The sequence below is a fragment of the Dipodomys merriami genome, unplaced genomic scaffold (genome assembly GCF_024711535.1).
Source record: "Dipodomys merriami isolate MVZ:Mamm:240054 unplaced genomic scaffold, mDipMer1.0.p SCAF_4, whole genome shotgun sequence".
Classification (NCBI taxonomy): domain Eukaryota; kingdom Metazoa; phylum Chordata; class Mammalia; order Rodentia; family Heteromyidae; genus Dipodomys; species Dipodomys merriami.
The window spans coordinates 75,058,516-75,086,157 of NW_027205603.1; the positions used below are offsets into that span (position 1 = coordinate 75,058,516).

The 27,642-nt window shown below is 34.4% G+C and overlaps 1 protein-coding gene across 6 annotated transcripts in view; it reads right to left on the reverse strand.

The window, feature by feature from the left end:
• Positions 1–845: 845 nt before the first annotated feature.
• The window catches only part of Trps1 (transcriptional repressor GATA binding 1), a 236,737-nt gene continuing 209,940 nt past the window's right edge, over positions 846–27,642 (reverse strand). For all 6 annotated transcript variants that reach the window (XM_069991291.1, XM_069991289.1, XM_069991290.1 and 3 more), the window contains 2 exons: positions 10,648–10,770; positions 846–7,359 (listed from right to left, as the gene is read on the reverse strand). In XM_069991291.1, the coding sequence (XP_069847392.1) occupies positions 6,298–7,359; positions 10,648–10,770 (1,185 nt within the window). In that variant the 3' untranslated portion in view covers positions 846–6,297. The remainder of the gene's footprint in view (positions 7,360–10,647; positions 10,771–27,642) is intronic.

A 27,642-nucleotide genomic window follows, 5' to 3' on the forward strand; every position in this document is an offset into this window, starting at 1 on the left:
GAAAATGTGTTCCCTAAAGTAAGAATCAAATACTGAATCTACCTAGAGGATTCTGTTTCCAGTTGTGAATCAAGCTGATCATGCTTAGGAAAAGCCTCTCTGAGGGTTTTTATTCATGTTTTAAAAATGTGACACAAGGGAGACAATGCATAGACAAAAAATAAATAAGCTCTTGTTCATTTAATCTGGGTTGGCCAAAATGAAAAAGGAAGATCATTTAAGGAGGGCAGGCACTAATTACTTCAAAACATTTGCAGGACATCTTCTAAAGCAGTCCTTATGTATATTATGTCTTCTTTCTGTGATTTTTTTCCTTCTGGTTAAAAACAAGGTCTTCACAAACCTTGCCTTATCTTGATTTCATCTACTTTATCTGGCTAATTTCACTTTGAGCACAGTATTTAATATATCAAGCTATAATTTTGGAGATGATTTATCTAGAACTTCAAATTACATTCATACTATTATTGAACTGCATCAGTTTCAGAAGCAAGAGTATATTTGGAAGATAAAGTCATTACCCAATATTCAACATTCAATACTTGATACTCAAAAATGTTTTTGAAATAAACATAACTTTTATTGTTAATCTTCCTAAAGAAACTAGAATATTTTTACACAAAAATCTATCAATAAAATTGGTTAAAGAAAAGAATGCAAAGCAAAACAAAACAAGTTGAGAGAATTCAGGCTTTATCAAAGTCTTAGTAATTTTTTAAGCAATGGTGATTCCATTTCACCACTTCAGTTTAGAGCCTTTCTATATGTTACAATGCTCTCTGTATTTCTTCTTGTTCCATGGATGAAAGTAAAATTCATATAAAGCATACCAAAGCCATTATGGATAACTGGTGGTAAAACTTTATTATTCAAGTTTAGATGTAACAGACATCTTTGCTGCCTGAAGATTGTTTGCATAAGAAATACACCGAGAACATGTTTGTGAGTAGAAATGAACATGCAACTATGAAAACAAAATAAAATAAAACAAAAAATTTCCATGTGTTGTAAGAACAGAACTATTATAGCCAACATTTCTAATATTCAAATCAGGACTACAAATTGAATTCTTAGCAACATGAAATCATTCCATATGAAAGACATATTTTTTTCACTGCTGGTGAATATTCCTGTTTAATTTTACAATGGCATTTTGAGATGCTTCCAATCCCCGACCCCTCCACATCCCTCCTGATTATCCATGTGGCCAATAAGTAACGAATTTGGCATTTGTCATTGAGATATTTGCCTTGTTGGTAGCCATGAAGAAACTATGGTTTTATCAGCCTTGTAATAGTTTTGCCCCTTCATAGTCAACACTATAAGCTGTCTAGTTATAATATGTACAGCTCATCTTTAACAAAAATGACCTTAACCTTTCCTGGCCCTTGGGAACTGAGTTTAAAACAAACCCCTTGGCCACATAATACTTGGCACTCTTATGGTGCCTTTCAACCAAGGATTGCAAAGTGCTTTACAAAAAAGTACTACATTACCCTTATTATTATTTATTAATATTATTAATATTAATATATTTTTTCCACTTTACAGCTGAGGAACCTGAGGAACAAAAAGAAAAGTGATTTGTTGCAATTCAGGTATTGCAAAAAGTAATAACCAGGGGGTAAACACAGGATCCACAGTGGGCATTATGGATTGTGAAAGACCATTTTTTTTTTGGCTGCAGGTTAAATGCTATTTTCATGATGAATTTATGCTTGCCTTTTCTCTACATTTCTTTTCAAGATGACAACATGAGCATGTACTACCCACCATCTCCGTGTGGATTGCTATTGAATTTCATATTTTCTTCATCCCTGATTTCACACACTTCTGCCTTACTATCTTCCAGAAGTTCTAATTACTGGGATTGAGATGCTTTCTACACAATAGCTCTGCTATCAGGATCTGAGTGCCCTACAAATTAGCAATAAACAAATCAAAGGAAATGCTGTGCAAAGAAGCCACTCCTCTGCCCTTGGTGAAGATTTTCTTTGGTAAATAGAATTCCATCTAATTGTGTAAGGACGGTTTGATATTTAGCTTCATATACAGGGAGCATTTCAGTCCTTCAGTTTTTCCCTTGTCTAGCAGTCAGCAAGTTTTAGCATAAGCTCATTAAAGATGCCTAGATATTCTGGCTATGTCCCTTAATAAGACAGAAGTAACTGTGAATTGATCTATACTTAATGTCAAAGCACAGAGGCAGGGTGACCGTGAGCTTCTTTACCCCATGCTTCCATTGCTGGATGGCAGATATAATTCCCTTCTAGAAATGCACTGAGATTCATTAACTAAACAGGCAGACCATTCACAGATCTTAAGACAGGTCACTTTGTGATGTCTTGCAGCCACATAGCAAGAGACTAGTAACTTTTAATAGTATTGATAACCTTCAATTTATTACAAAGAATTGTATTTCCTCAGGCATTTAAAGTATATATATACATTTAATATTTGTAGGGGGCTGTATCTGCATTGGATCATAGAATTATGTGCACATGTGCAATCATAAACATAATGTGCTACCCACAGGCCTCAAGGAAGAGCTCTTTAATCATGTTTTCCTTCTTCTCCTCAATATTACCTTAGAAAAGTATCCCCATGCTTGTTTTTCTAAAATCTACCTTTACTAAAAGAACAGTTTAACTATCTTAGAAGTGGATTTTTTTTTTCTTTTTGATAAAGAACATCTCAATATGTCATGTAGAAAGAATTGGGCACATTCTACCTCCTGAATTCTAGAGAGAACTTGTTAACTCTGATACTCCATCCCTTTTTCTTGTGTTTAGAGTTCTGTAGTGTCTCTCAATCCACAATCTTCTGAGGTGGGCTGCTTCTTTATAGTTTTATCTCCCAAACAACAGTATGTATATAGGGCTGAGTGATGAGGAGAGAAAAAGTGAACAAAGGAAAAGTGAATATACCTTAAGTTCAATCCAAAATTCAATGGAGAATACAGAAAAGAAATTTTAAGACATACAGGTTTTAAATAACATATGATTTTAGTTGGCATATAGTTTCCTCATAGGGGAAGCCTTTTCCAGAACAGAAAATTCCTAAGTCAACTTGAAAATTCTTTTTAAAAAGTACCTAAACATCTGATTTTAAATTATTCACAATTAAGACAAGAGGATTCAACAGTCTTACAAAAATTGTAATCTACTTTGAGAGATGGAACAAAAATATGGAATATTTAGTGTTATGATAATTTGTCAACTTTAAAAAAGCCCAACCTCTTCTCCACCAGAATATGCATAATAATGAAAGCAAAAATGAAAATAAAATAATTAATAATAAAAGAGTATGGAATAAGTTCTATCATGTCAATGCTATCCAAGAATATTCTACTAAAAAGTAGACTGACCATAAATATTCCAAGAACCATGATATGTATTTTCTGATGCTAGTCATTATTACTATGTCTGTCTGAGAAATTAAAAAAAATGAAAAACAAAGGTATACATGTCAACAATGAGCAACCTATTTGTGTCTGACACACCAGAGGAACTGTTTAAAGAGTAATTTTGTCCAACTGTAATACCTGCAATATTGTCCAAGTGAACCAAATCTCTGGTATTTTGTTGATTTGAGCAGTCCATATGTAATGGGGCTTGAAGATTGTTACAATGCATTTGAATCCATTTTTAAATACATAAATTAAATATTGTTGTTTGGGATATCTCTTCTTTTCAGATCATAGTCACCCCTCAGATCTGCATGTACATTTGGTGACGCATCCATCAAAATTCTTAACAAAGATATAAATGATGTCAAAATCATTTGAGTGTCAAAGCTCCTCATTCCACCTCTTTATTTCAGTTTATGTGAATCTTAGAACTACACCACAGCCAGGCGAGGTCAAATAGGGCCCTTAAACAATAAAACTGAAGCAAAGGACTTAGTCCTGATTTCTTTCTCTCACTCTTTTTTTTTCCTTTTTCACTTTTTTTTAAATACAAGAAAACAAAAAAAATGGAAGAATGGAAATGACAACACAACATGAGAAAGATATTTTTAACTTCATTCACTACAACAGTCATGAACTTGTTGAACTCTACCTGCCATCCAACTTCAAGAAAAGAAGAGACCCGGCACTGTGAGAAAGAAACAAAACCCAAACACAACAAAACAATACAAAAGCAACTGCGAAATAATGTAAAAATGGAGTGCAAATGCGACTACAGAATGCAAATAAAAAAAAATCAGTGCTGCGGATTCCAGCAACACTTATCAAAATAATTTCTGAAATGTTTCATTTGAAACAAACAAAACAATAAAAAGAGGATATATGTTTATCATCTTCAGCATAACAATGTGAGTTAAGAGCTTAAAAATTAAAAAAAAGAAGTACTTGGAATGAATAGTGCTACCCTTTTTTCCTAAGTAGGCATAAAAATATTTTCATTTCCTTCTTATTTTCCATACCATTATATCAAGAACTTTTCATTTGTTTCATGTTACCGTTTACACCTTTTATGCACACACACACACACACACACACACACACACTCACAAACATACATACACACAAAAAGATATCTACTGCAATAGAAATAGTTGCTTCATTACCTTGTTTGCTACATTTGCAAATGTAAACAGCTAGGCAGAGCCAGAACTGACTCTAATGCATGATGGAATATCTTTGTTGCATACGTACACTGTAGAAAATAATTATTCAATATGTCAGGCACCATTATTTGAAATGTAATACATTAATATTTACTAGAAAAATAAGTTTTTTCCTATTTGTTCTCCCAACTTCCTTAATGAAATAAGTTAATCTGACAGTACATCCAGTAGCTTGTAATATCTTCTACATTTCCGTGGCAAAAAATAAACTACTGGTTGGGACAATATAATGCAAATTATTAAAGTCAGTCCTTGTACATACATCCTTGTAGCAAGCATTGAGGCTCGACTAACAGCACCTTTAACCAATTATTTAATGTTCAGTTATTTAGCCCTATTTCCCTGAGCAGTTATGCTGAGGAGCTTTTCCCTTCATGGATAGATTCTTTTTGTTTTTACAAAGCCTAAAGTATTAAAAGTACTATGAAGCCATACTTCTAAGAATCCTATTTAATGCTACTTAACTAAACCTGTATAAATCTAATGAAGGGATTGATTGGTACATATACCAACTGTCAGCCTGTGGTAATGTAACCTTAGATGCTGCCTGACCACAAAGTTTGGAAATTATATTTCACCAAAAGAAAATAAATAAATACAGCAGGTTACCTTGTGGAGAAATACCATGTGTTATTAACAAATGAAAACCATGGTTTGACATGTGTACCCATCCATTCTTTTGAACTAAGGGAATTCTTTTAGTTATAGTGTGCCAAATGAGAATTAGTGACAAACAGGAGGCATACAAAAGCGAAAAAAAATCCAAACTGGTTCATTATAAACAACAAAGAAATATCTGGCTAAAATAAAATTACCACAAAAGCAGTAGGGACCTTTTCAAATGAATATATATACATATATATATATATATATATGTATATATATATATATGGACAAAATGAACCTAAATGGCAAATGCAAGGACTACTGAGTATTTGAACATCTACAAGACAAAAATACCAAAGAGGGTGTGCATGTGTATGTACAGGCAGGGCTTGCCCAAAAACATTGTGCCACCATCTGTCACCTTTCTTGCTGCTCTCTCACCTAGCCTAACCACACTTTGCATTTCAGGGTCCAAATCTGAAACATGGTCAATGAGAGGAGACTGAATTTGAGAGGGTGCTATTTTCCTTCCATTGCTCTGGAGATTCAATTATTTTTCTCATCTACCTAGGATTTCATGATAGTTCTAAATTTAAGCAAGAATTTATGGAATTTTTTTGAACAAATGAGGGAATGGCCAGCCCAGTACTGCTTTAGTTTCATAATATGTAAACCCTTTTCAAATTTAATCCCTTTACAAACACAGTAATTATAGTCTAATGGGACTGTGTAGGGATGAACTCCCTCATACACATAAGCCAAAATGGTGTCCATTTACTAGGTTAAAAAAAGAAAAAAAAAACCAAACGAACAACAAAAAAAAAAAGATCGATCACCATCATTCATTCTTTCTCACTGACCATTTGTCTCACTTTTAAAATCTTGGTAACCTACTCATTAAAAGAAAGCATAAAAAAAGAAGGGAATTTCATGTTGGATAAGGCAGGCTCTATGAAGTATCTTTTTTAATAGGTTTTCATAAGACATTACAAGCTATTGAATTCCCATCAAGAAAACCTATTTCTATTTAATTGTGCTAAGTGCTAAGGTTTTTTTTTTTTACTCTTTAGGTTTTCCATTTTTTTCCACTTGTGCATTGTTCCTATGCAGACCCCTCTGGATATGCGTTGTGAAGTCATATTTGTCCGTGCAAAGATGCTGACATATGCTGCACTGGAAAGGTCCACTGTCACCATGGCAACTCATATGCAAAGCATACATCACTTCATCCAGAAAGACAATGCCACAGTGCGCACATTTTGTCGAAAGTTCATCTTGAGTACTTCTGTCAACTTTCTCTGTTTTTACTACATTCAAGGGCCCTTCACTTTTTACATTTGGTGGTGCCTTAGTCTTCTCCTTGGAGGCACCATTGGAAGTTGGCCCAGGTCTGGAATGCTTGATCGCCAAATCTAGAGGAATGTCATTGTCTGATCCAACAGCTGAAAAATGAGGAGGCAGATTAAAGGTGGGATAAGGCACATAGTTTTGGCAAGGATTTGGTAGGCCAGGCACATGACTCAAGTAGTGCGGATTCCCAGGAACGGAGAGCTTATATTTACTCCAGAACCGCAGCCAATCAGCTTCACTCTGGAAGTCATTATGTACAAAGGGAAGTCCAAAAAGTGGGTACTGGTACTTTTCAATGGGACTGCCTGGTGGTGAATAGTTTGAGTGTTTTGCAGGTCTCATGTACTTTTCGATGGGGCTGCCTCTCTCAGAGCTCCCTTTCCCTTCAGATATGGATGAAGTATTTCCTGGATCTCCAGTACTTTCCTGAGGACTTTTGATCTGAATGTGCAAAGGTTGCATCCTTTTGTGAATATCCAGAGTTTGGCTGACCAAGACTGGCTGTTGAGAAGAATGGCTTTTAGTCAATGAACCCTGGGCTTCATATTTACTTAGGCTCGGAAGAGGAATTTCTCTCTGATGAGCTTCGGACAAGTGATCTTCTGACCTCCTCTCTAAGGGGCTTCCATTGACCTGCTCCTCACTGCTACCCCTCTGCTGTTTGTTGAGCTGCTCAGCCTGAAGTGCCTCTGGGTTAAGGCGCTTTCTTGTTCTTCTCCTAATAATCTGCTCACCATTGTTTTGTTTAATGATGTTTAAAGGCCTGGGAGTCTGCAGAGAACACACATAATACATAAAAGGGAAACATTAAAAAATACATTAAAATGCATTAAAAATTCCTCACAAATATAAACCATGCTTAAGTTCAAAGCAAGGACTGGCTTTGTACTATAGATTTTCTAAATCTCTCTTGCGTTTTCTCTCTCTTTTGCCCTAAGCAGGATCAGAAGGAGGAACCAAAGTACACTGTTTTAGACTAATTAAATCATGTCTATCTTTGCAGGAGGGACAGAAAACTTTAATCTACTTGAAGAAAGCTTTTCTAAACTCAACAGCCTTTGAGCAGGGGGGGGGGAGGGGGGAGCTGTGCATCATTCTGAGATAAAATTGCATAGAATGACACTGGAAGAAATGATTTTTCAACTGTATTTTCAATTGTTAGTTTTGCACCAAAATTTTGTCAAGAAAGTCACACAGGAGAGAGGCACAAATGAGAATGATGAAAACTTTCTGCCTTGCTCTGAAATGAATTTTGAGCCTCTCCTCCCAGACCTATGTTCCAATTCTAACACGTAACATGATGTGTCTGGAGAAAGGCTCATTATGAGGAAATTAAGCTTAAACAAGGGTATAAAGGTAGGGCCCTACTCCAATAGGGCTGTGGCCTTAGAAGTCTGAAAGAGAATATCTCTCTTCACCATGTGATGACATAGGAAGAATAAGGCTATTTATTTCTGGAAAAGTTCTCACCAGAATTCAATCATACTGGCATTTGGACTTCCAACTCCCAGAACTGTCTATGAGAACATTAATTTCCCTTATTTGTAGCCCTAAGTCCACAGTATTTTGGAAATTTAAGCTGAGGAATACATGTATCTTTCTAAATAGGGACAAAGTATTCAATCAGAGTCTACATAATCAAAGACAAAAATGACTAAACTTTAAGGACAAATATTAGCTAACCAAAGCTACATATGAAGGATATATTTTTCCTCTCAATTCCATTTCTCTTCTTTTAATGACACTTAAACATTCACTAAGTAAGACTCTACTTGCTAACAAGTAAAGTATGAGCTTTGTGTTGGTAATCTAAATTCATCTGTTAGCCTTCAAAAGCCCAATCTGTCATTCTGCTCTACTTAAAATGAATGCTGACTTACATTCAGCTTAAGTATTTTATTCAGCTTAGTTATTATGTGATTGCTATTTATGTTCATATTCAACAAGTGTTTATATTACATGACTAAAATCCATGGGTAAGATGATAAGACTTTAATAAAAACTTTGATTATAGTAAGAGAACTAATTTTGGTCTATAACATCATATAAATGTTTCTTATTGACACATATTTACAGATAAAAAATTTAGGAATGTTTAAGTGGTATAGAAGCTTTTATTAAAAGATTACTAAAATACAGGAATAATTCCTACATAAACTATGAATAAAATAATCTGTAATTTGTGAATAACTCCTAAAAAAGAATAGGCCTCAGTCCAAAGGAGTATATTTTACATATTAAACAGATACAAATATTAATTTTTTTATGAATATTTCTGTTCTCATAAGGTATTTTGAAGACTAGAAAAGATACCTTGCTGATAATTCAATGGTAAGTTTCAGAATAAAAATTCCACATAGCTTGAATATGCCACATACATTTCTTTTATTCAGAACAAGATGCTCATATTTGTATTGTAAAAGTATTTCATAGGCCAGGTGCCAATGTTTCACTCCAATAGTCCTTGCTATTCAGGAGACTAAGAGCTGAGATTACAGTTAAAAAGCCAGCCCAGGCAGACAAATCTTTGAGATTCTTTATCTTGAATTAACTACCAAAAAGCCAGAACTGGCGGCATGCATCAAGAGATATAGTACCAGCCTTAAGTGAAAAAGCAGAACAAGATATAAAGCACTGAGATTAAGCCCCAGTACTAGCACACATGTATTAACAAACATACACAAATATCCTATAAAGGGACATACCATTCATTCATTTCTAAACTTTTATAACTTTTGTACACATTTCATATGTGCATAATTTTATGTATTTCAATTTATAGTTTATAAAGTAAATTCAATATTAAGAATATCTTGCCTCTGGAGAAATGAATACTAAAATCGTTTCTAGAAAATAGTTTATATCACAGTGGTTAAATTATCATAATGGGGCAAGGCAGTCATCTAATTAATTAATTCTTGGCCTATCATTGTCTAGACTTCAATTAAAATCAATGTCAGTAGTCACTACAACACTGAAGCTGGTTGCTGTTCAGAAATGGTATATGTCATAAAATTTTTAGATTGTACATGTTGGTGAGGATCTTTTTACTCTCCACATGCTAAAAAGTAACTAAGATTTTTATGGTTTATTATAAATTATCAGCCTGTTTTTGTTTATAAGAGTTCTTCCAGTGGTCCACTTATGAAGATATTCTGTCTAAAACTACAGCCATCATTTATTTACTGGCTGTGTTATGGATGATGGTAAAAAGCCAAACAAAATGAAAAAAAAAGCATAAGGAAATAGATTTCTGTTTACTAGGGGGGTAATTCTCTTGTAAAGACTTCTTGTGTTAGTAGATACATTGTTCTAAACTATATAATCTCTCTGTGAAGTCAAATGTATACTCAAATTGGGGAGATTTGTGAGTTTAAGTTACATTACAGAATTATAACTAAAATTTTGGGAAAATTCAATGAATTCAAGCCAGCTGGAGATTAAAAAAAAGAAAACACGAAGCACAAGGTACTTTTGCATGTAACCTCATCCCAATACGCCTGCTATTCTACACCTCAGACACCTTGCCTACACCCTCTGGAAACACTGCAGACATTCTGTGTTCTTCCTTCAGAACCTGACTTCTGAATGTCACTGACCTCTAGCTCCCAAGCAACCACGTGCATTTCTAAACTGGAAAGTAAACTTTTCTTTTCTGCTCTGTAGGTTATACTGAACATGGATGAGTACTGATTTTTTTTTTTAAATTAAATGTGTGCTTTTGAAACTTTTAAGAAAGTTCCTTTTTCCTACCTAAGTTAATCCCACCAAATTCTGATAGACATGACTTCAACTGTCTGTTATGTGAAGTTCCCAGAAATCAATCATTTTCTTACTTTATATCAAAAGAAGCATGATGCATTACTAATGATCTCAAACATATCTCCCCATAACATCCAAACCCCTTTCACCATAAATCACATGTGCACTCAAAGTGACTGTATTATACTACCATGGGGGCCAGACACCACAAGCCAGGCAGCAGGACTTATCACACCACAGGCCGGGCCAGCTCTGCTTTGTAAAGACTTTTCCTGAAACACTGGGGCAAGTTCTTACCGAGTGAAGCTTCTGGTAGAGGCCACACGCGTTGCATACATATCCACCATTTGCATTCTTTCGCCAGAGAGAGGTCTTTGTGGTCAGGCAATTGGCACAAAAAACACCCGAGCCTCTTCGCCTCTAAAATGAGAGGGAAAAAAAAAAACACCGAGGTCAAAGGTGAGTCACATGATCCATGGAGTTAGACCAAATCAACCCAAGAGTTTTGTCTTTAGCCTTGCAACAATGACAGTATAAAACCACACTGCCTATAATGAGGTCAGGTTCAATTGTGTTTAATAGGCACCACTGATTTTCATTATAATTAACCCTACAGTGATGGATGAGGTGTGTTGTGCACCAAAGGCTTTTCACAGAAACAGCTTTAACTTTTTGAACTTTGGGTTTTGTGCCTTTAATGATGGCTCTAAAAGGCATATATATATATATATATATATATATATATATATATATATATATATATATATATACACACACATATATATATATGTCTTTTAAAAGTGTCAAAACAAAAAACCAAAAGTCAGAAAGACAGAAAAGTAACTATGTTTATCGGATTTTGCAACACTGCAAACTGAACTTTAAAAATACAGTCAAGCTTAGAATAATGAACCACATAAGCCATTTAAAAGCAAACCCCATTTGTAATGACATTCACACTACCAAAATATTAAAAGAGCCTCAGATACTCAATTCTGGTGCTTCCTTTGCAACAATAAAGTCTAAGAGAGAATGTTTTCTATTTCCCCAAGCTGGGAGGACCTGAGAAACTTCTGCCAGGAAGAAGTACAGTATTATTTATGAGATCCCTTATGAGCTGCCCGCCTAAGCTAGACAACAAACTCCCATCAACGGCTATTTATTTATATTATTTGACTCAGACTTGGAAATCACAAGCTTTTCCAAACACTAAATTGATTTTAGTGACTTGAATTCTGTAATCAACAGATTCCAAAACAATCTAAGAATATCTAAAAGTAGGTAATTAGTATTTCTGGTTGCATTCTGCTATCAAGTAATGATCCCATCAAACTTCTCATTGAAACAAGCCAGGCTGTGTTTGTAGGTGCAAATGGGAACAGGCAGGAAATGGAATTCTCTTGCTGCAGAAAAAATGAAATAAAATAAAATAAAAAACTAAAAAAAAAAAAAACAACTGCTGTGGCTCAGCTCTGCTTTCGCTAGGAAGCAAAGCCTTTAATGATAAAATATGCATGTTAGATAAGGAGTGGAAAAAGTCTTCCTGGAACCTAATTTTATTATAAATTAAATATTACAAATGCTATAAGTCAAAATTTCAGAGATTCATAAAATTTAGGCGATTTATTTAACTCAAGTCCATACTGTAGCGGAGTGGGGAGCCTGCCAAGAAAGTACAATGGTTATAATTGTACTCTGATACATTTCAAATGGAAAGCTTTCTGCAGACATAATTTTGGCTTCAAGACTGGAACACTTTCTTGGCATTGAAAGGGCATTTGATTCATCGGGTGTTTCACAATGTATCACTAAAAAGACCTGGTGAGCAGCCAGTTCCCTATAGGGTAATTTTTCCATCCAGATGCAAGTGCTATCAGAGGCCCTCGTCAGCTAAACTAATTATGATCTTGCAATTGCTGATGCCTGCTCACTCTTAACATTCGACATCCTCCATTAATCATCAATACAAGGAAAATGAATGAAACGTAAAGAAATGAGGGCTGGTAAGCTGCACAGCTATAAAAATCCAAAATGAGAGCAATAACTTAACAAGATTGGGGGAATGTTTTGAGTGAGCACAAAGTCAGCCTAACAATTGCCCTTTTAAACCAAGAACACGATTTCATTAGTGTAGCGGGTGGTGCCACTTTAGGTGATATAATAAAAGCTAGATTTTCATGAAGATAATTCTAGCTTCCTTTTTCCAATTCAGGACCAGGAATGCCCTCTAAATTTCCAGATCCCAAACTACTGACTAGTATCAAATTTGGGTGTCAGAGGTCCACAATTCCCAAATGGGTCCCCCTGCAAAAGTTGAGGATCTGAGGCCTCCCAGAAACCAATGGGCTATTAGAGGTAGTGTTTATTGACCATTCTGGGGCTCCCTGTGCATCCCAAATAAGCTGCTGAACCTTGCTAGATTATAATTGTGTAACTTCCCTGAAAGGGGCCATCCTTTCATTTTCCTAGATCTAAATAACACATTTGGCAAATCCACTCCAACTTCAGCCACATGAAGGCAACGTAAATGTCCATTTGGAAAGCAACCCACATAGATGGCTGAGGCTCAAATCTGCATGTGTAACAATTCTCTCTAAGCCTGCTTCTTTTTTTTCCCCCTTATGCCCTGGTTGCTTGACACAGCATGCCAAAGTGGGTGTAAGCCTGATTTCAGTGAGTGTTTCAACCCTTGCACAATTTGGTGCTTAATTCTCTTGCAAAGCAAATGCCCTTCATTAGTTAGAGGGAAAACCCTGAAATTACAGTACTGGTTTTCACAGGCATTTCTTGGCTCTAAGCAAGCTATGAACTGCAACAAAGGTCGCTATACTTTCAGTAAACTCTATCTTATTTTAAATACATCAGGTGTACTTTGATTCCACTTACTTGAAGGAAGGATAGAATTTGGAGGTTAATAATCAGATTTAGGAGTCAGAATTTGGAGGTTAATAATCAGATTTAGGAGTCAGAATTTGGAGGTTAATAATCAGATTTAGGAGTCAGGCTCCAGTATTCAAGCTCTGTCTCTGCCAACTGCTTGGTACAATGCGAGGCCAAGATACTTAGCATCTCAGTATTCAAATTTCAACCATTTTTATAGTGTGAGATGCTGAGGGTATTAGGCATATGAACAGATAAAATTAAAACATTGCCCAAGAGGTAGTAAATGCTCACTCAGTGAGTTCTTTGTCACAAGGACTCCATTGTGATTTTTCAGTATGAGAAAAACACTTAGTTTTGTTGTCATCTCCCTAAATCTCATCATTGAACATCCAAGGCATAGTTAAAGATACAACTGGCTATTATCAAATGCATTCACTTGTTCCTATCTTATCAAATGTGAGAATGGAAAGTTGAGTCAGAGTGAAATATCTAAGTGTTCACACCTCCAATTCAATAGGTACCTGCTTGCATGGAGGTGGAGAGTGGGAGGAAGGTGAGAAATATTTCACATACACAGTGTCAGCTCCCATTTCAACAGTTAGCACTTCGGTAAATTTCACAGAGCCATGTTTTGTGTGAACTTAATTTTCTGAAAGCAGCAGAGGTGGGAGAAGTGGACAGTGACCAGGGTATAGAATCACGTCTCTATGAACCCACAGCACGGGTGAGAACCCAGACTTGCTCATTCCCAGCAAGCCTAAGTCAGACATAGGAAGCAGTTCCTTGAACTTATCTTCATTCTGATCCCATTCAGGGACAGAGAAGTTGCCTACCACCAAAAGATGGTGACCTCACTTTTTTTAATTTTTTATTGTGAAAATATTGTACAGAGGGGCTACAATTACATGAGCAAGATAATGAGTAGATTTCTTATCAAGCATTGTAGCCTCCTCCTTTGTTTCCCCTTCCCATCCCATCCTCCCCCCCCCACGCTCCTCCCCCCCTACCAAAGTTGTAAAGTTCGTTTTCAACATAATGACTTGTACGTCTCATTGTTGCAATGGGTCCACCTGTATCCCTATTTAAATGATTTGTTTTTCACTTCCCCTCCACAAATTATACCAACATCAAATACAGTGAAAGCAGGGATTATACCTCAGGGGAGGGACATACAAAGCAACAAAGAAATAATCTTATAAATGTGTTAGAAACAATTGCATGAAAGAAAAAAAAAACATTTGAATACATATCTTAGGGTTCATTTCCCTAACATCAACTTATCTGACCTTTTCTGCTTGACTCAGACATGTACTAGTTATTGCAAATAAGGGAAACCATGGGACCTCACTTTTAAACTAAGATTGGCCTTTATTTAAAAGAAAATCACTAAATACTCTATCCCATTCATAGTCAATGCTGAATGGAATGGTTTTAAGATATTGTGTTATTTTCTTTATAAGTCCGTTGTTAAGGACAGAAACTATGTCTCTTAATAGTCATCAAATTTGTGTTTATTTAGGAAAATTTGAAGTCAATGCCCTAAATTTCACCTTGTTAATATTTTTCTACTCATCCCTTTTAACCTCATCAAATCATCAGGGTCCCTCCGCTGGAGACAATGTTCAATCCTACAGTCCACTTTTAATATTTCAAGAACTATTTTGACGGGAGCTTCTTGAGAGGTGCTAGGGTTACTAGGTCAGGTTAGAGAAAGCTCCAACCCTCCTTTATCTCTGTCATTATAGTCACATATCGCGGATAGCTCTGCATCCACCTGGGTATCTTTAAATAATAAGTTTCTTCTTTTTCTACACATGTTGAAGAGATAACAATAACTTATTGTGGATAAGGATGGTGCTGGGAAAGGAAATGATAGGAATAAGTAGCTAGTGGAAAATACCAATTGGTGTTCCTGAAGGACATTTTTAGCACACATTGTACTCTCTTCTGTGAATGAAGGAAAGCTGACTACTTTTTTATCACAAGCCATTTACAAAAGTTGCATTTTCTACCTCTGAATATCTCTAAGAGTACATCTGACTTCTGTGTGGTTTTGACAGTTGCTAATGACTAAGAAGTTTCTCCCCAAACCAGGAACTCAAGAAAATGATTGTTTGAAAATTAAGCTTCAAGTACTGTTGACTTGAATGGTGAGGTTGAGGATACATTAGAGTCGCATCTCCATGTTACTTCTCAAAGTTATTTCATGTTCTGTGTGAAAAAAAGGGAGGGACAGGGAAGGCACTATCAAATACAAGGGATGGAAGGGGTGGGGGAGGGTTAAACTGGCAATTAATTAGTGATTAATTATTTCCAATAAATAGTGAGCAGACTTCAGAGCACCAGTTCCTTTTTGTGGATTTCAAATTTATTACAATCACAATATTAATGTTCAAAGAGTAGTGAATATAATGCATTTGGATCAACACACATGCCAGGATTTGATATAGAAAACGGTGTACCCACATTTAGCTAAAAGTACATGTTCTGTCTTGTTATATTCAACAACATTTTCACTGCTTTTGGAGTCTATCAAGAAAGAGAAAAGAAAAAAAAATAAAACCAAAGATCTTTTAATCTTTAGGTTTGCATCTAAACATGGTGTGTCACTATAATTAAACTTTCTTTCCAAGTATCTGGTCAAATTTTGCTTTGGGATATTTTCATTTTTTTTGGTTAGTACAGTTATATATTATTCTATGTTGAGACTTGGCACGTGTTGGCAAATCTAGATATGATATTAAAAAAAGGAAGAGGAAAAATGCCTTTAAATCAATTTGGCTGTTTTTATTACTCTTTTTCTTTTAGAACTTGAGACAAAATAAAAAATTTTAAGGCTTTCAGATTTCATTTTTAACAAGATTCAAATTCATCTGATTAATAAAAAGTGAATTTGATGAGTTATTTTTTCAAGTTGCTTATCATTTAGAGGCATGGATAGTGCTAAGATATTAAAAATCTCCATTGGTGAAGGAATTTGTGCAAAAAATGTTTTTTAAAAATATTTTTCTATGAGTAAGAGCCATAGTGAAACCATGTAATTACGTAACAAGCCTTGATAAGCACATTATTTACTCACATTTTTTATGGTTTTATATCTTAGCCACTTTAAATCGAATAATCTGAAATTTGATATATGTGCTGTTAGTCTGGATATACCCCAAATACTTTAACTCTTTAAATATTTTCTGTGTTTATATGATTTTTATCAAGAATTCTTTGCAATTTTCATTTTAAGGAAATTCACAGATGGCTATGATAGAATCTTCTGGTAGAATTTTGCAGTAATAAAATTTCAGTGGTAAATTTAATTGCATACAGTTCTGGGAATAATAACTGAATGTGCCTGGCACTGTGCTAGAATTTGGGGTCATAGCAATGCACAGACATTGTAATCTTCCAGACTTTCTAGTGGAATCTGCTAAAAATATAAAGTCCAAATTCATATTGTTCATGAACAATGAAACTTTTTCTATAGAAACTTTATCTAAAGAAAGAGAAATACTTTCCATGAACAAATCTCAGAGCTGAAATTTATCTAATGAGTGCTGCCGAACTATCAGTTCTATAACACATGTATAGAAACTGTCATAAATTAATATTATTTTTATTTATCATAAACATTCACCACAATGAGTCACAGAAGGCCATATCTGTGCTTCCTTTTCCCAAGCAGAGTGAACGCTGCAACTCACTACAGAACAAAGCCTATGAAATACACAAAATGTAGCTGCTAGCAACACTTAAAAATAAAAGGTAGTCAATAGTTTTAAGTTAGTAGAATTTTACCAGGAGCAATGGCGGAAGTTACCAATATCCAGGCTGGTTTTTTTTCTAACTAAAATTGTGAAATACAGCAAGTCTATGCTTACTTTGAAATGACCCTTTGACCTCATATTTCTTGCCAGAAAACTAGAGGGACTCTATAAAATTTAGCTAAGCACCCATCTTGTAATTACCTATCTCAGAGCTTGGAAAGGAAATCTGTGTGCTCTGATTGTTCAATTCACTTCTTAACTGCCACAGCAACACTAATGGAGACTTACGCAAACTAAACTGACATTGTTAGAAGCAACACAACAACTCCTATTTTTAATAATTCCCTAGTACTAATATATTGCCTAAGACATCCTGTGATACAGCTCACCATGTAGAGAGTTACCTACTACATTAGGTAATGCTATCTATCATGTTACACACATTAGCTTCATCTCTTCTGATATGCAACTGTCACTCTTGCCAGTAATAGAAAACCAGAAAACCAAAATTTCCAATGTATGTATCAGCATTTAAATTATCCATGCATAATCTTCAAAACTGAAGATTTTCGGAATGTATCACACTGATATAAAACCTATTACTGGTCACACTGATATAAAACCTAACACCATAACCCTAACCCCTAAAGCCTAACCCTCACCCTAAACCCCACTTTCCTTTATTTGATTTATTTTGCGTATGATAAAGGAACAAACTGAACACCCTAGGTCATACACAGATAACAAGAACTAAGTGAAGGCAGATCTTTGATATTGTAGCCCAGGCTGTTTCTGTAATCACACTCTGCCTTTAAACCAAGTATGCATTTGGACAGCCAAAATATGGTTGAAAATTTATTCTGTACTCTTTCTTCATTCCACGTGAAAGTCATTATTGTCAAAAGAACTACTCAGGTCACTTAATGCTTCTATTGCTGACCCCCGTGTATCTGTTTTCACCTTTCCTTCAGCCACAACAACGGCTGGAAAATTGCTCTACTGGGCAGGTCCCAAAATCAGACACTGAGAAGAAAAAATACATATAATAAAGAAACTTTGTTGAAGAAGACTTAAAAGTTTTAGCATCTTCTAAGCAAATTTTAGCTTCAGACTAGAAGAATTTATTATCTTCATAAAGTCATTGGAGATTTCATTTATATATTTAACCAACACATTTATTATGGACGTATTTCACACTATAAACAGTAAAAAAACCTCAGAGGTAAATAAATATTGAAGAAAAGCCTAGAGTACAAAATGACCATCTATCAAGCATTTAATCGGAGAGACAAATAGCTATGTATTATCTGTGTAAAGTGACCTTTACAATATATAGTGACAATTAGGATTTTGAAATAAGCTAAAAATAACAATAATTTTTTCATGCTGGTAAAAACGATAACAAGTGATACTGCCCTCAAGGCAGTTATATAAATATTCATTCTTCAATGGTCTCAGACATTATTGGATGTCATAAATTCTTTCAATAAAATTTATGACATTTTCTCTAGAAAAAATTGGCTAATAAAATATTTTACAAATAACTTCAGAATGTTCCAAAGAATGTCCCTCAAAAGATATATCTAAAGACTTTGTATCTCCTGGGTCCCAAGGTTAAGAGCTTTGTTATATATTGTCTTCATTTAGATTGAAAGTGAATAAATAATTAGATATTATTACTCTGCTTTAATTGATGAGATAAAAGATTGAGAGCAATTCTTTAACTTACCTATCATCAAAAAATACACCCTGGTCTCTAAATGTAGGCAAAAAGACAGGATAAGATTCTACAAAGCATTTCCGAATTAATCATTGGATATGGCTTTCTTTTATATATTTTCATCTTCATTTTATTTTCTTCCCCTTCCTCTTCTCCCCCCCTTCACCTTTTTGTTAGTATCAGTTGTACAGTAGGATTTCATTTTGAGATGTCCCTACATGCATAAAATTCAATGTACCTTGACCAGATTCACCTTCCCCATCACTCTTTTTTCCAAAGCTAATTTTTACAAGTCTTAATCCTCCATTTTCATACATGCACAGAAGGCATTTTGACCACATTTACTCTTGTTTGACTACTTCTTGTCTGGCCTATAACATTCACCATTATACATGCATCTTAAGTGTGCAGGATAACATGAAAAGGCCTAGTCTTAACTATATGATACTTTCAAAATGATTCAATGAGGTCCACTTTAAAAGTAACTAGTTAAAATCCCGATAGAGCTATGATAAACACCTAGGCCTCCCTCACTTCAAAGCTATTATTCTTTAATTTTTTTTAAATATTTGTACTAAAGAGGAGATGGAATTTTTATCAGAAATATTCCAACACAGCCTGATGTTGAAGAACCTTTATCTCTTTGTCTCTCAAGTCACCCATCAACAGCTGACCCAACTTACTCAAGTTTTGAGGAGGTAGAAAGAAATGACTCATCTATGATCAGATATAGCAATAAGCAGTTGTAGGGTTGAGAAATATAGTTATAGCCAGAAGAATAGAGCATCTGGCCTATAAAGTGGCAGTGGTGAGAAATGGAGAGAGTGAAGCACGTGTATTTCGATCCTGCTGCATCAACGTTTTGTTAACAGTATATGAGCAAAGCCACTGCTTACCAGCAGAAGTCCCAACATACTTCCTGCCTCATCGATGGGTGATAGTGAACTAAAGTCTCTGCTTCAGTACACGCCCTGGCTAGAGGTGGAGCAGGAAAATGATATTGGGTTTTTGACATGTTGTAGGAAAACACAGTCATGGGTAACAGTTGACAAGAATTTATGTATTTGAGTGTTTCCAGAAGCAGACCTTTTGCAATTTTTAGTATCATCATTAGTCAGCAAAAAGTCCTGCCAATTCTAAGAAATAAGGTTTATTTTTACCAAATTTCCCAAGATTCAGATAATAAGGTAAAATGGTTGTTTTCCCTTTAGCATCCTGCACAACTATAAATGCTTATGTTCTTCATCTACTTATTGAGTTTACATTTATTGTTTTCCTGAGTGAGATACTTTTATTTCATCAAAGAATAACAATGACAAAGTATTCTCATGCATTGAAATAAAATAACAAAATCTGAAAACTTCTAACATGAGAGATAAAGAAAGAGTAATGGGGTGAATTTGATCAATGTACATTATATAAATGTATGGAAATCACAAAAAAAACTCCTGTGCCATTAGTGTACATTATTTTTTAAAGCAATTAAAAGACAAATAGGTATTCTACATTCTAAATATTTTAAAGGCACTCAAACCTACAGGGCATGCACAAAGTAGATGCTGAGAATGTAGCATTTAGTTCTCTGAGTAGTAGGTACTGATTATTTCCATCTAAAAAGAAACAAAGCTTAAGAGCAAAATATACAGAGGTTTAAAAACTTTAAATTTGCTATCACAGACCCTGATACCAAGTGGAAAGCAGGACTGATATATTGAGAATGATTCCTGTACCATTTCATTCTTCATGACTTTTAAAAATACACAAGTAAGAGTGGGACAAATTAAGGAATGGGTCAGAATTGAAGTTTTGAGTCTGTTAAAGTTATATCACACTTTATTTCACTTTTTATATGTCCTCAGGATGAAGAAAATTGTAGGCATTTAGAATGATCCTAGCAGTGGTTGAAAACTGGAGCATAGTATGTTATGTCCTTATTCAAATGGAAGGAGTATCCTTCATAAAGATTTCTGGGACTGCTACAGGTAAAGCTGAATATGAGCAGATAATTTCATTATCGAGGTACTGTGTGCAGACAGGGAAATCAAAGGTGCTTGTTAAAAGTTTTAATAACATGATGAAAAAAAAAGACCACTTGGAATTTCCTTTAAGAATAATGATGTAATTTTGTAATAACTGAAATCTTTCACGGGAAGACGGCCTCTTCAATAACTCACTCAGTCAATTACACAGGAAAGTCCTGTAATAGGCTGTCTCTCCCCTGCCCCCATCAAACAGCTCACGTACATGACTTCCTTTTCAATTACCAACTTGTCTGCAGTACCATCTGTAAAAACGAACACATACCTTATGCTGCCAGTTTCTGCTTTTGCACGTCCATTAGTGGGACTGGCTGCAGCTGTTCAAGAAGAAGGCAATGATTGTCTTTGTTATATATATTCATTCCCCTCTCAGTACCACCATGTTAGCTCAAGGTAGCACATTGTTATGGACAGAGAACTCAGTCTCACTTGCACCCAGTTCTCCATGTGATCTGGAGTTTGTTAATCACACGATATCACATACCACAGCAAGAACTACCTCATTGCATCCAGCACTCCCAAGGCTCTCCCTCAATCATCTGCCCCAAAAGAAACAGTTAAAATCCTTTCCTGCTTTGACATTTTGTACAGCATACAGAATATCAGAAAACCAATCAAATGGACACACACACACACACACACACACACACACACACACACACACACACACACACACACACACACACACACACACACACACACACACACACACACACACACACACACACACACACACACACACCTGCCAAGTGAGATTTTTTTTTTTTCAGGAGACAGGTTCAGAAAATAGAGCACAGTAACTTAAAAAAAATGTTCTTTTTCCCTTGTTTTGTGTCTATATTCCTTTTCTGTTGACATCATTATTTTATTTTTCCACAACATGACATTATTGTACTGTCGACACTCTCTGTAAAGATGTAAAGAAATTATAGCAAGAAATTAGCCACAATTAATTTTGAAAGTGATCGACTCTAAAGAAATTATTTCTCCCTATTGTGTAGTAATATGAATTCTAAAAAGAGGAGGGGGGAAAACTCATTGCCAAAACTCTTAAAAGATTCTTGAAAAACGAGTGATTCATAGAGAGGTTGAAATTTAAATTCAAAGAAATAAACAATGAAAGAAACAAAAAGTGCTTTAGTTAGGATTTATCCTATGTTTTATTTTATCTAAAAATTACTCTAAATATATCAAAATTCTTCTTCATCATGAGATATATTTTGTTGTTAGGGTATAATCTAAGCTTTTGGAACATCAGAATGTCAACTATGGCTCAGCTTTTCATAGATTAAACTGCTTTAAACCCCCAAGTAGTTCTATTTCCTTAGCATTTAGATACTGATGATTCCAATCATTTGTATATGAAAATCATTATCAAAGGTCTGGATTCTGAAGGAAGAACTTTTTAAAAATCTTTATATTATCAATGTATTACATATGAAAGGAATTTAATGACAATTTAATTGAATTGTCCTCTACCAGAAGAGATAGTGTTAATTTTAATAAAAAGCCATTCTTTTGATATGTATATATACACAAACAGGTTGTGAGTCAAAGACTATACACATGAAGCATAAATAGACTTATAGTTGCAGAATGCAGAACTTAGACTGAAAACAGTTTCACGTAGATTAGATACAACATGATATAAATTCTAGCCGTACTGAGAATATATTCTGTAAGACAAAAGAAGCTGGCTTTGTTTTCCATGATCCTCAGAATAATTGGCACAAGTCATAGAAATGGCATGGGTAGAAGTATATATGTGTGTATTTATGTATACACATCTACGTATTTATCCACAGACTCACAAATTACTCTACTGCAACATCTAGTATTTTCCTGTTAATGTGATACCACTGTGTTATTTTTGGTGTGAAAGTAAAATTTCATACATGAAGCTAAAATACCCATGGTGTTAGAAATCATGGTACATATGTACAGTGAAAACCCCCTCTGCAAAACTAATATGTATTAATAAAAAGAAATAGTCTCTGTGTGTCTTTCAGAGTTGAGAATAAATATAATGACCTATAGACTATAAAAGTTAAATTTTCAAATAAAAGGCTATACCTGGGATGTGTCATCTATGTTAGCTCAGGAAAACTTGCTTTTAAAGATAGAAAGTAAGAAAATGATACCCTGTGATATATTTTTATAGCCAATTTTTAAAATATTTAGAGTACTCTCAATTTACATATATGTAATTAACCTAAATATAATGACAAATAAGCTACTAATAAATGCTGTTTGACATATCAAAGAACATTAAATTCTTCAATTTCAAAAAATATAAATATTTCAATGGATACTTGATTTTAGGTGAAATTGAGTATAATTAAATATGCTTTTAACATGTATGCATATGTAGATAACATATATTATACAGTACTAAATCTATAGCTACTTTTTATGCAATATAAAAAGCAAAAGGCTGCAAGTTTTACTCATCTTTACTTTTACAAAGACAGCAACAACAAGAATAATATTGAACTTAAGGTACCTCATATAGGTAACTAGGTTTGTCACATAATTTATGTCTTAAAAATATGTGATTTCCTCTTATTGTTTCTCCTTTTGTCTCTCTTCCTTTAGCACATTAAAACGATCTTAAGGACTCAATACACAAACAAATAGTTGGTAATATACTCAATTTTATGAGACGAAAAGTCTATCAAATGTAGCTAAGTCTCTCCCAAAAGCCACATGGGAAATTGGGGAAGTAATCAATATCTTTTGGAATTTTCTGGAATATCAAGAAATGCTACGTAGGTCACATTATCTTGTGAAGAAATTTATATTACTTAAATCTGGCTGTAGTTTCCTCCTTAATACTATACAAAGATTATACAAAAGATGTAGACATGGATACAGATAGTACATAAAAGATGCTTACTTACATTTATATAGGCATTGACTTTGAAAACTTAGCAAAAGTTTAATTTTGGATGTTAACTGAAAATTTATATCACCAATTTTTTACTCTACAAGAAATCTGACTAAAGGTCTCAGTTTAATATACATACATGCACACAGACATTTAAAGCATACACATTTCCTTCGAAAATGTAGCTTCAATGTCTGATTTAGTATGATTTTGCTTAAAATTTTAAGTCTTAAATTTTAAAGTATTAATTTAAAATAGTTACAATTCCAAAATTAGAAAGTTATATGTGACTAAGAATATAACATTTCTCTTTTTTTAAAGGTAGAATTAAAGAATGTGTGAACCAAAGAAATGTACTCATTATCTTGCCCATGTAATTGTAACCCCTCTGTACGGTATTTTCACAATAAAAAAGCTATATAGTTTCTAAATGAAAAAATGTTACATTGGAATTAAGTTTCTTTTTCTACATTGTAATATTTTATATTATCAGAATATTTATGTATAAATACACCATAAGTATTTTGGATCATGTTTAAGTTGCACATATAATGAAAACATATTTAGTGTACACATGTGTACGTTGGTTTGGAAAAAAATAGAAATGGCCATCTTCTTTTAAATCTATCTTAAACAAAGGCAGAAATACAAACATAAACTGAATGAATTACTTGGTACCAGTAAAAATTCCAATCAATTGACATTTTAAAACTCATTAAGGTATAAAGATAAAAATCCTAACTGTAAGAATTATCAAGAAAAAGAAAACCACCTTTAGTAGAGGTTTAGTTAATCAGTCCATCTAATGCAGGGCTTTTATGTACATCGGTTTACAAATGTCAGAAAATGACCAAATTATTCCACTTATATCATTAACGTGACCTCTTCCAAGATCTGACCTTCCTAATAGATTTGTTTTATAAGGAATGACATTGGGAACAGCTGTGCCATTCTTTCTTGAACTTGACTCTCCCCCCTAACAATGAAAATAGGCTGAATTGACTAAAGCATGTGTAGCCTATGGTAATAATGGTGGAAGGGAAAGATCAGAGAAGAAAAAACAAATAATGTGAATCTTCATCTAAACAAGGCAGTCTGATATATTTCAAACAATTTGGCTTAAGACATAATATAGAAAGAATTTGAAACTCTCATCATTACATAAACTTATTAGCACGAAAAGTGTTCTCATGGAAATGGAACAGCCATCCATTTGAATGCTCTGAGCTTCAAACCCCTAACTATGGTGTTGATGTTCATGTGTGTCCTATGCACAATATGCTAGTTTTAGTCTGAATAGGGAGACCCCTCCAGAATTCTATGCAAAACACAGCATGAGATGGATACATTTAATGTAGAAGCTAAACGATAAATAATGATGTAACATGAACCCTGGTTTTACTTAGATCTCTCTTAATGATAAACACCCAATACACTGGATTTATAGACTAGTTACAAAACTGGAAAAGAAATACTTGACAATTATGGTGCCTAACCCTTAATTCAATATCATGTTTAATCTTGTAGATGTAGCTGTGTTTAAGTATTATTTTTTCCCCAGGCTTCATATTCATATAATAAATTGTAGCACAGAACTCAACCATATATAAAAGCTACAATGGATCTCAGTGACATCTGTAATACTTTAGTTACCTATTTATCTGATTGTGATAGGTCCTCCATTGTTCAATACCCCAAGCCCAGCATTCTTCTTCTTCTTTATTTTTTTTATACAAAAGATGGAGAGATTTGGAAAGAAAATTTTTACTCATGTAACTGTAACCTCTCTGTACAGTATTTTTACAATAACAAACATAACAAATCAGACAATCCTGTTTCTAGTGTCTCTGGGATAACTGTTACCTTTATCTTTTTCAACTTTAAAAGAAAGCAGCATCTATTTTGCTCAGGGCAGCTCTTTAAAACTCTGGCTGTCAGAATGTCTTCAATGTGAGTAGATTTAGAATTCCATTAAAATGATTACTGGATCCTACTAAGCCTCCTGTTGCCATCCAGGTCTACACGTGGTATGACAATTTAGCTCAGGGAACATGCATTCAGAGTCACCTTTGTGAGCACATGCATTTTACATGTGTGGTTCGAAATGCTTTATTTTCATTCAAGAAACATTATTTTCTTAGAAGTCATAGTAGTAGTATGAGATATAATAACAAATATTAAAATAGCTGGCTTTATAAGTCTGAAATTCACATTTTTAAAACAAGCAAAGTTTGAAAACCATACTCTCTTAAAACAGAGACTTCTTAGAAGCAGACTCATTCTGTCATTTCATTTTTATTATATAATATGCTTTTGTAATATAATCCCTGATTATTAGCAGAGTGGTTTTGCTCTAATAGTTGAAAAAAATCACTTATACCAAACTATTTTAACTCTGGCTATATCCCTGTTTAGTTAAAAATGATCTTTTTAACTAAGGTGCATACAATTAATTAAAAATCAATTTACTAAGTATATAATTTATAGCTAGTATTTCAATTAGATGTGCCTTCTCTTATTAGATAAATATGTAATTTTTACCTTGGCAATCAAATTTTCCATTAGAACTACAATTAAAGCACATCATAGTCTTCATCACAAACACTTATTTCCTTTAGCTGCTTTCTAAAGTTGACTTAGATTTTCCTTAGCAACCAGTACATAGCATTCTCTATTCCTTTATTTCTTTCAATGTTTATTACCTGTTGAAATCTTTTTGGCTTGCAGAAGTAGCAGACAGGAAAGGAATAAACTTACAACCTAACTGCATGGTATTTAATCAATAACCAGAAGATTTTCTCCTTAAGGAATTCCCCGCTCTGTCACTTTGCCTCCTCTTTTAGAAAAAAAGAAAAGAAAAGACACCATTTCCTACAAAATTCAAACCCCTGACTCATTATTATACATAGGAGAGTATCAGAAACACTCTTCTCTGCAATATCTTTTTCCAAAATAGTTTCTTAGTTTCTTTGACATACAATGACAAGGCTTTTGAGTATAAACTCCTTTTTCTATCTCTAAAGTTTCTTAGAGGCAAATATTCAAAAGGTGCACCATACTCATTATACTGATTCTCTTTATGAAAGGACATCATTTTCCTGCACAGTTATCTTAGTTCTAAAAAGACACACACTTGACTCAGAGGAAAGGTAATGAATAAGGTGAAAGAACCACTTTGTGAGCACTTAAGAACAATATTAAAATAATCTACCACCATTGTGACAAGGGCAATGACTGATCCAAGCCAGAGCCTGTAATAGCTGCAGGGTAGGGGCAGAATTCTAGAGATTTCTGTTAATCAGGCCAGATGTTCTCTCTTCCTTGCAGGTGACAATGTCTCCTAACAGGGTCAGGTAGAGAAGCTGGGAGAATGGGGGACCTTCAGGGTGCTTAGGATAATCTGGTGGCGGCCAGTCAGTAGAGTTGGAGTGTTCTCACCAAGTTCATTATTTTTCCAGTCGTGTCCCCTTCAGTGAAAATTGGATGAACATAATAAAGCACTGGTCTGATCTTATGGCTCAAAAACAGGGGCTGAACCTTATTCTGGAGAGTTACAAAATGTTCTCCGTAGAGTCAGCAAAAGCTGAATAAATTGGCAGCTTCCTCAGGTGGTGGTTTTGAAAGCCTGCACTCACTTGGTATAAATTCTGGTGTGTTTATTTATAAACGTCTTATTACTTTAATTATCGCCTCATGTAAGAAAAGTCCAGCGCCTTTGAAGTGTTTATAATTTTGAGGGGAGGTAAGGTAAATATACATGAAGCAATTAAGAGAACGATGTGAGAAAACAGACGCATCTCGATCCTAAGATTTTTATGATTCTTTTGTTTCTAAATGCTGCAATTAATGAAAAATAGGAAACACAAACACACACACACACACACACACACACACACACACACACACACACACACACACACACACACACACACACACACACACACATTCAGCTACAGAGTCCATGCAATCAAGTAGGTGATGAGAGTTGGATTTAGGCAATTAATC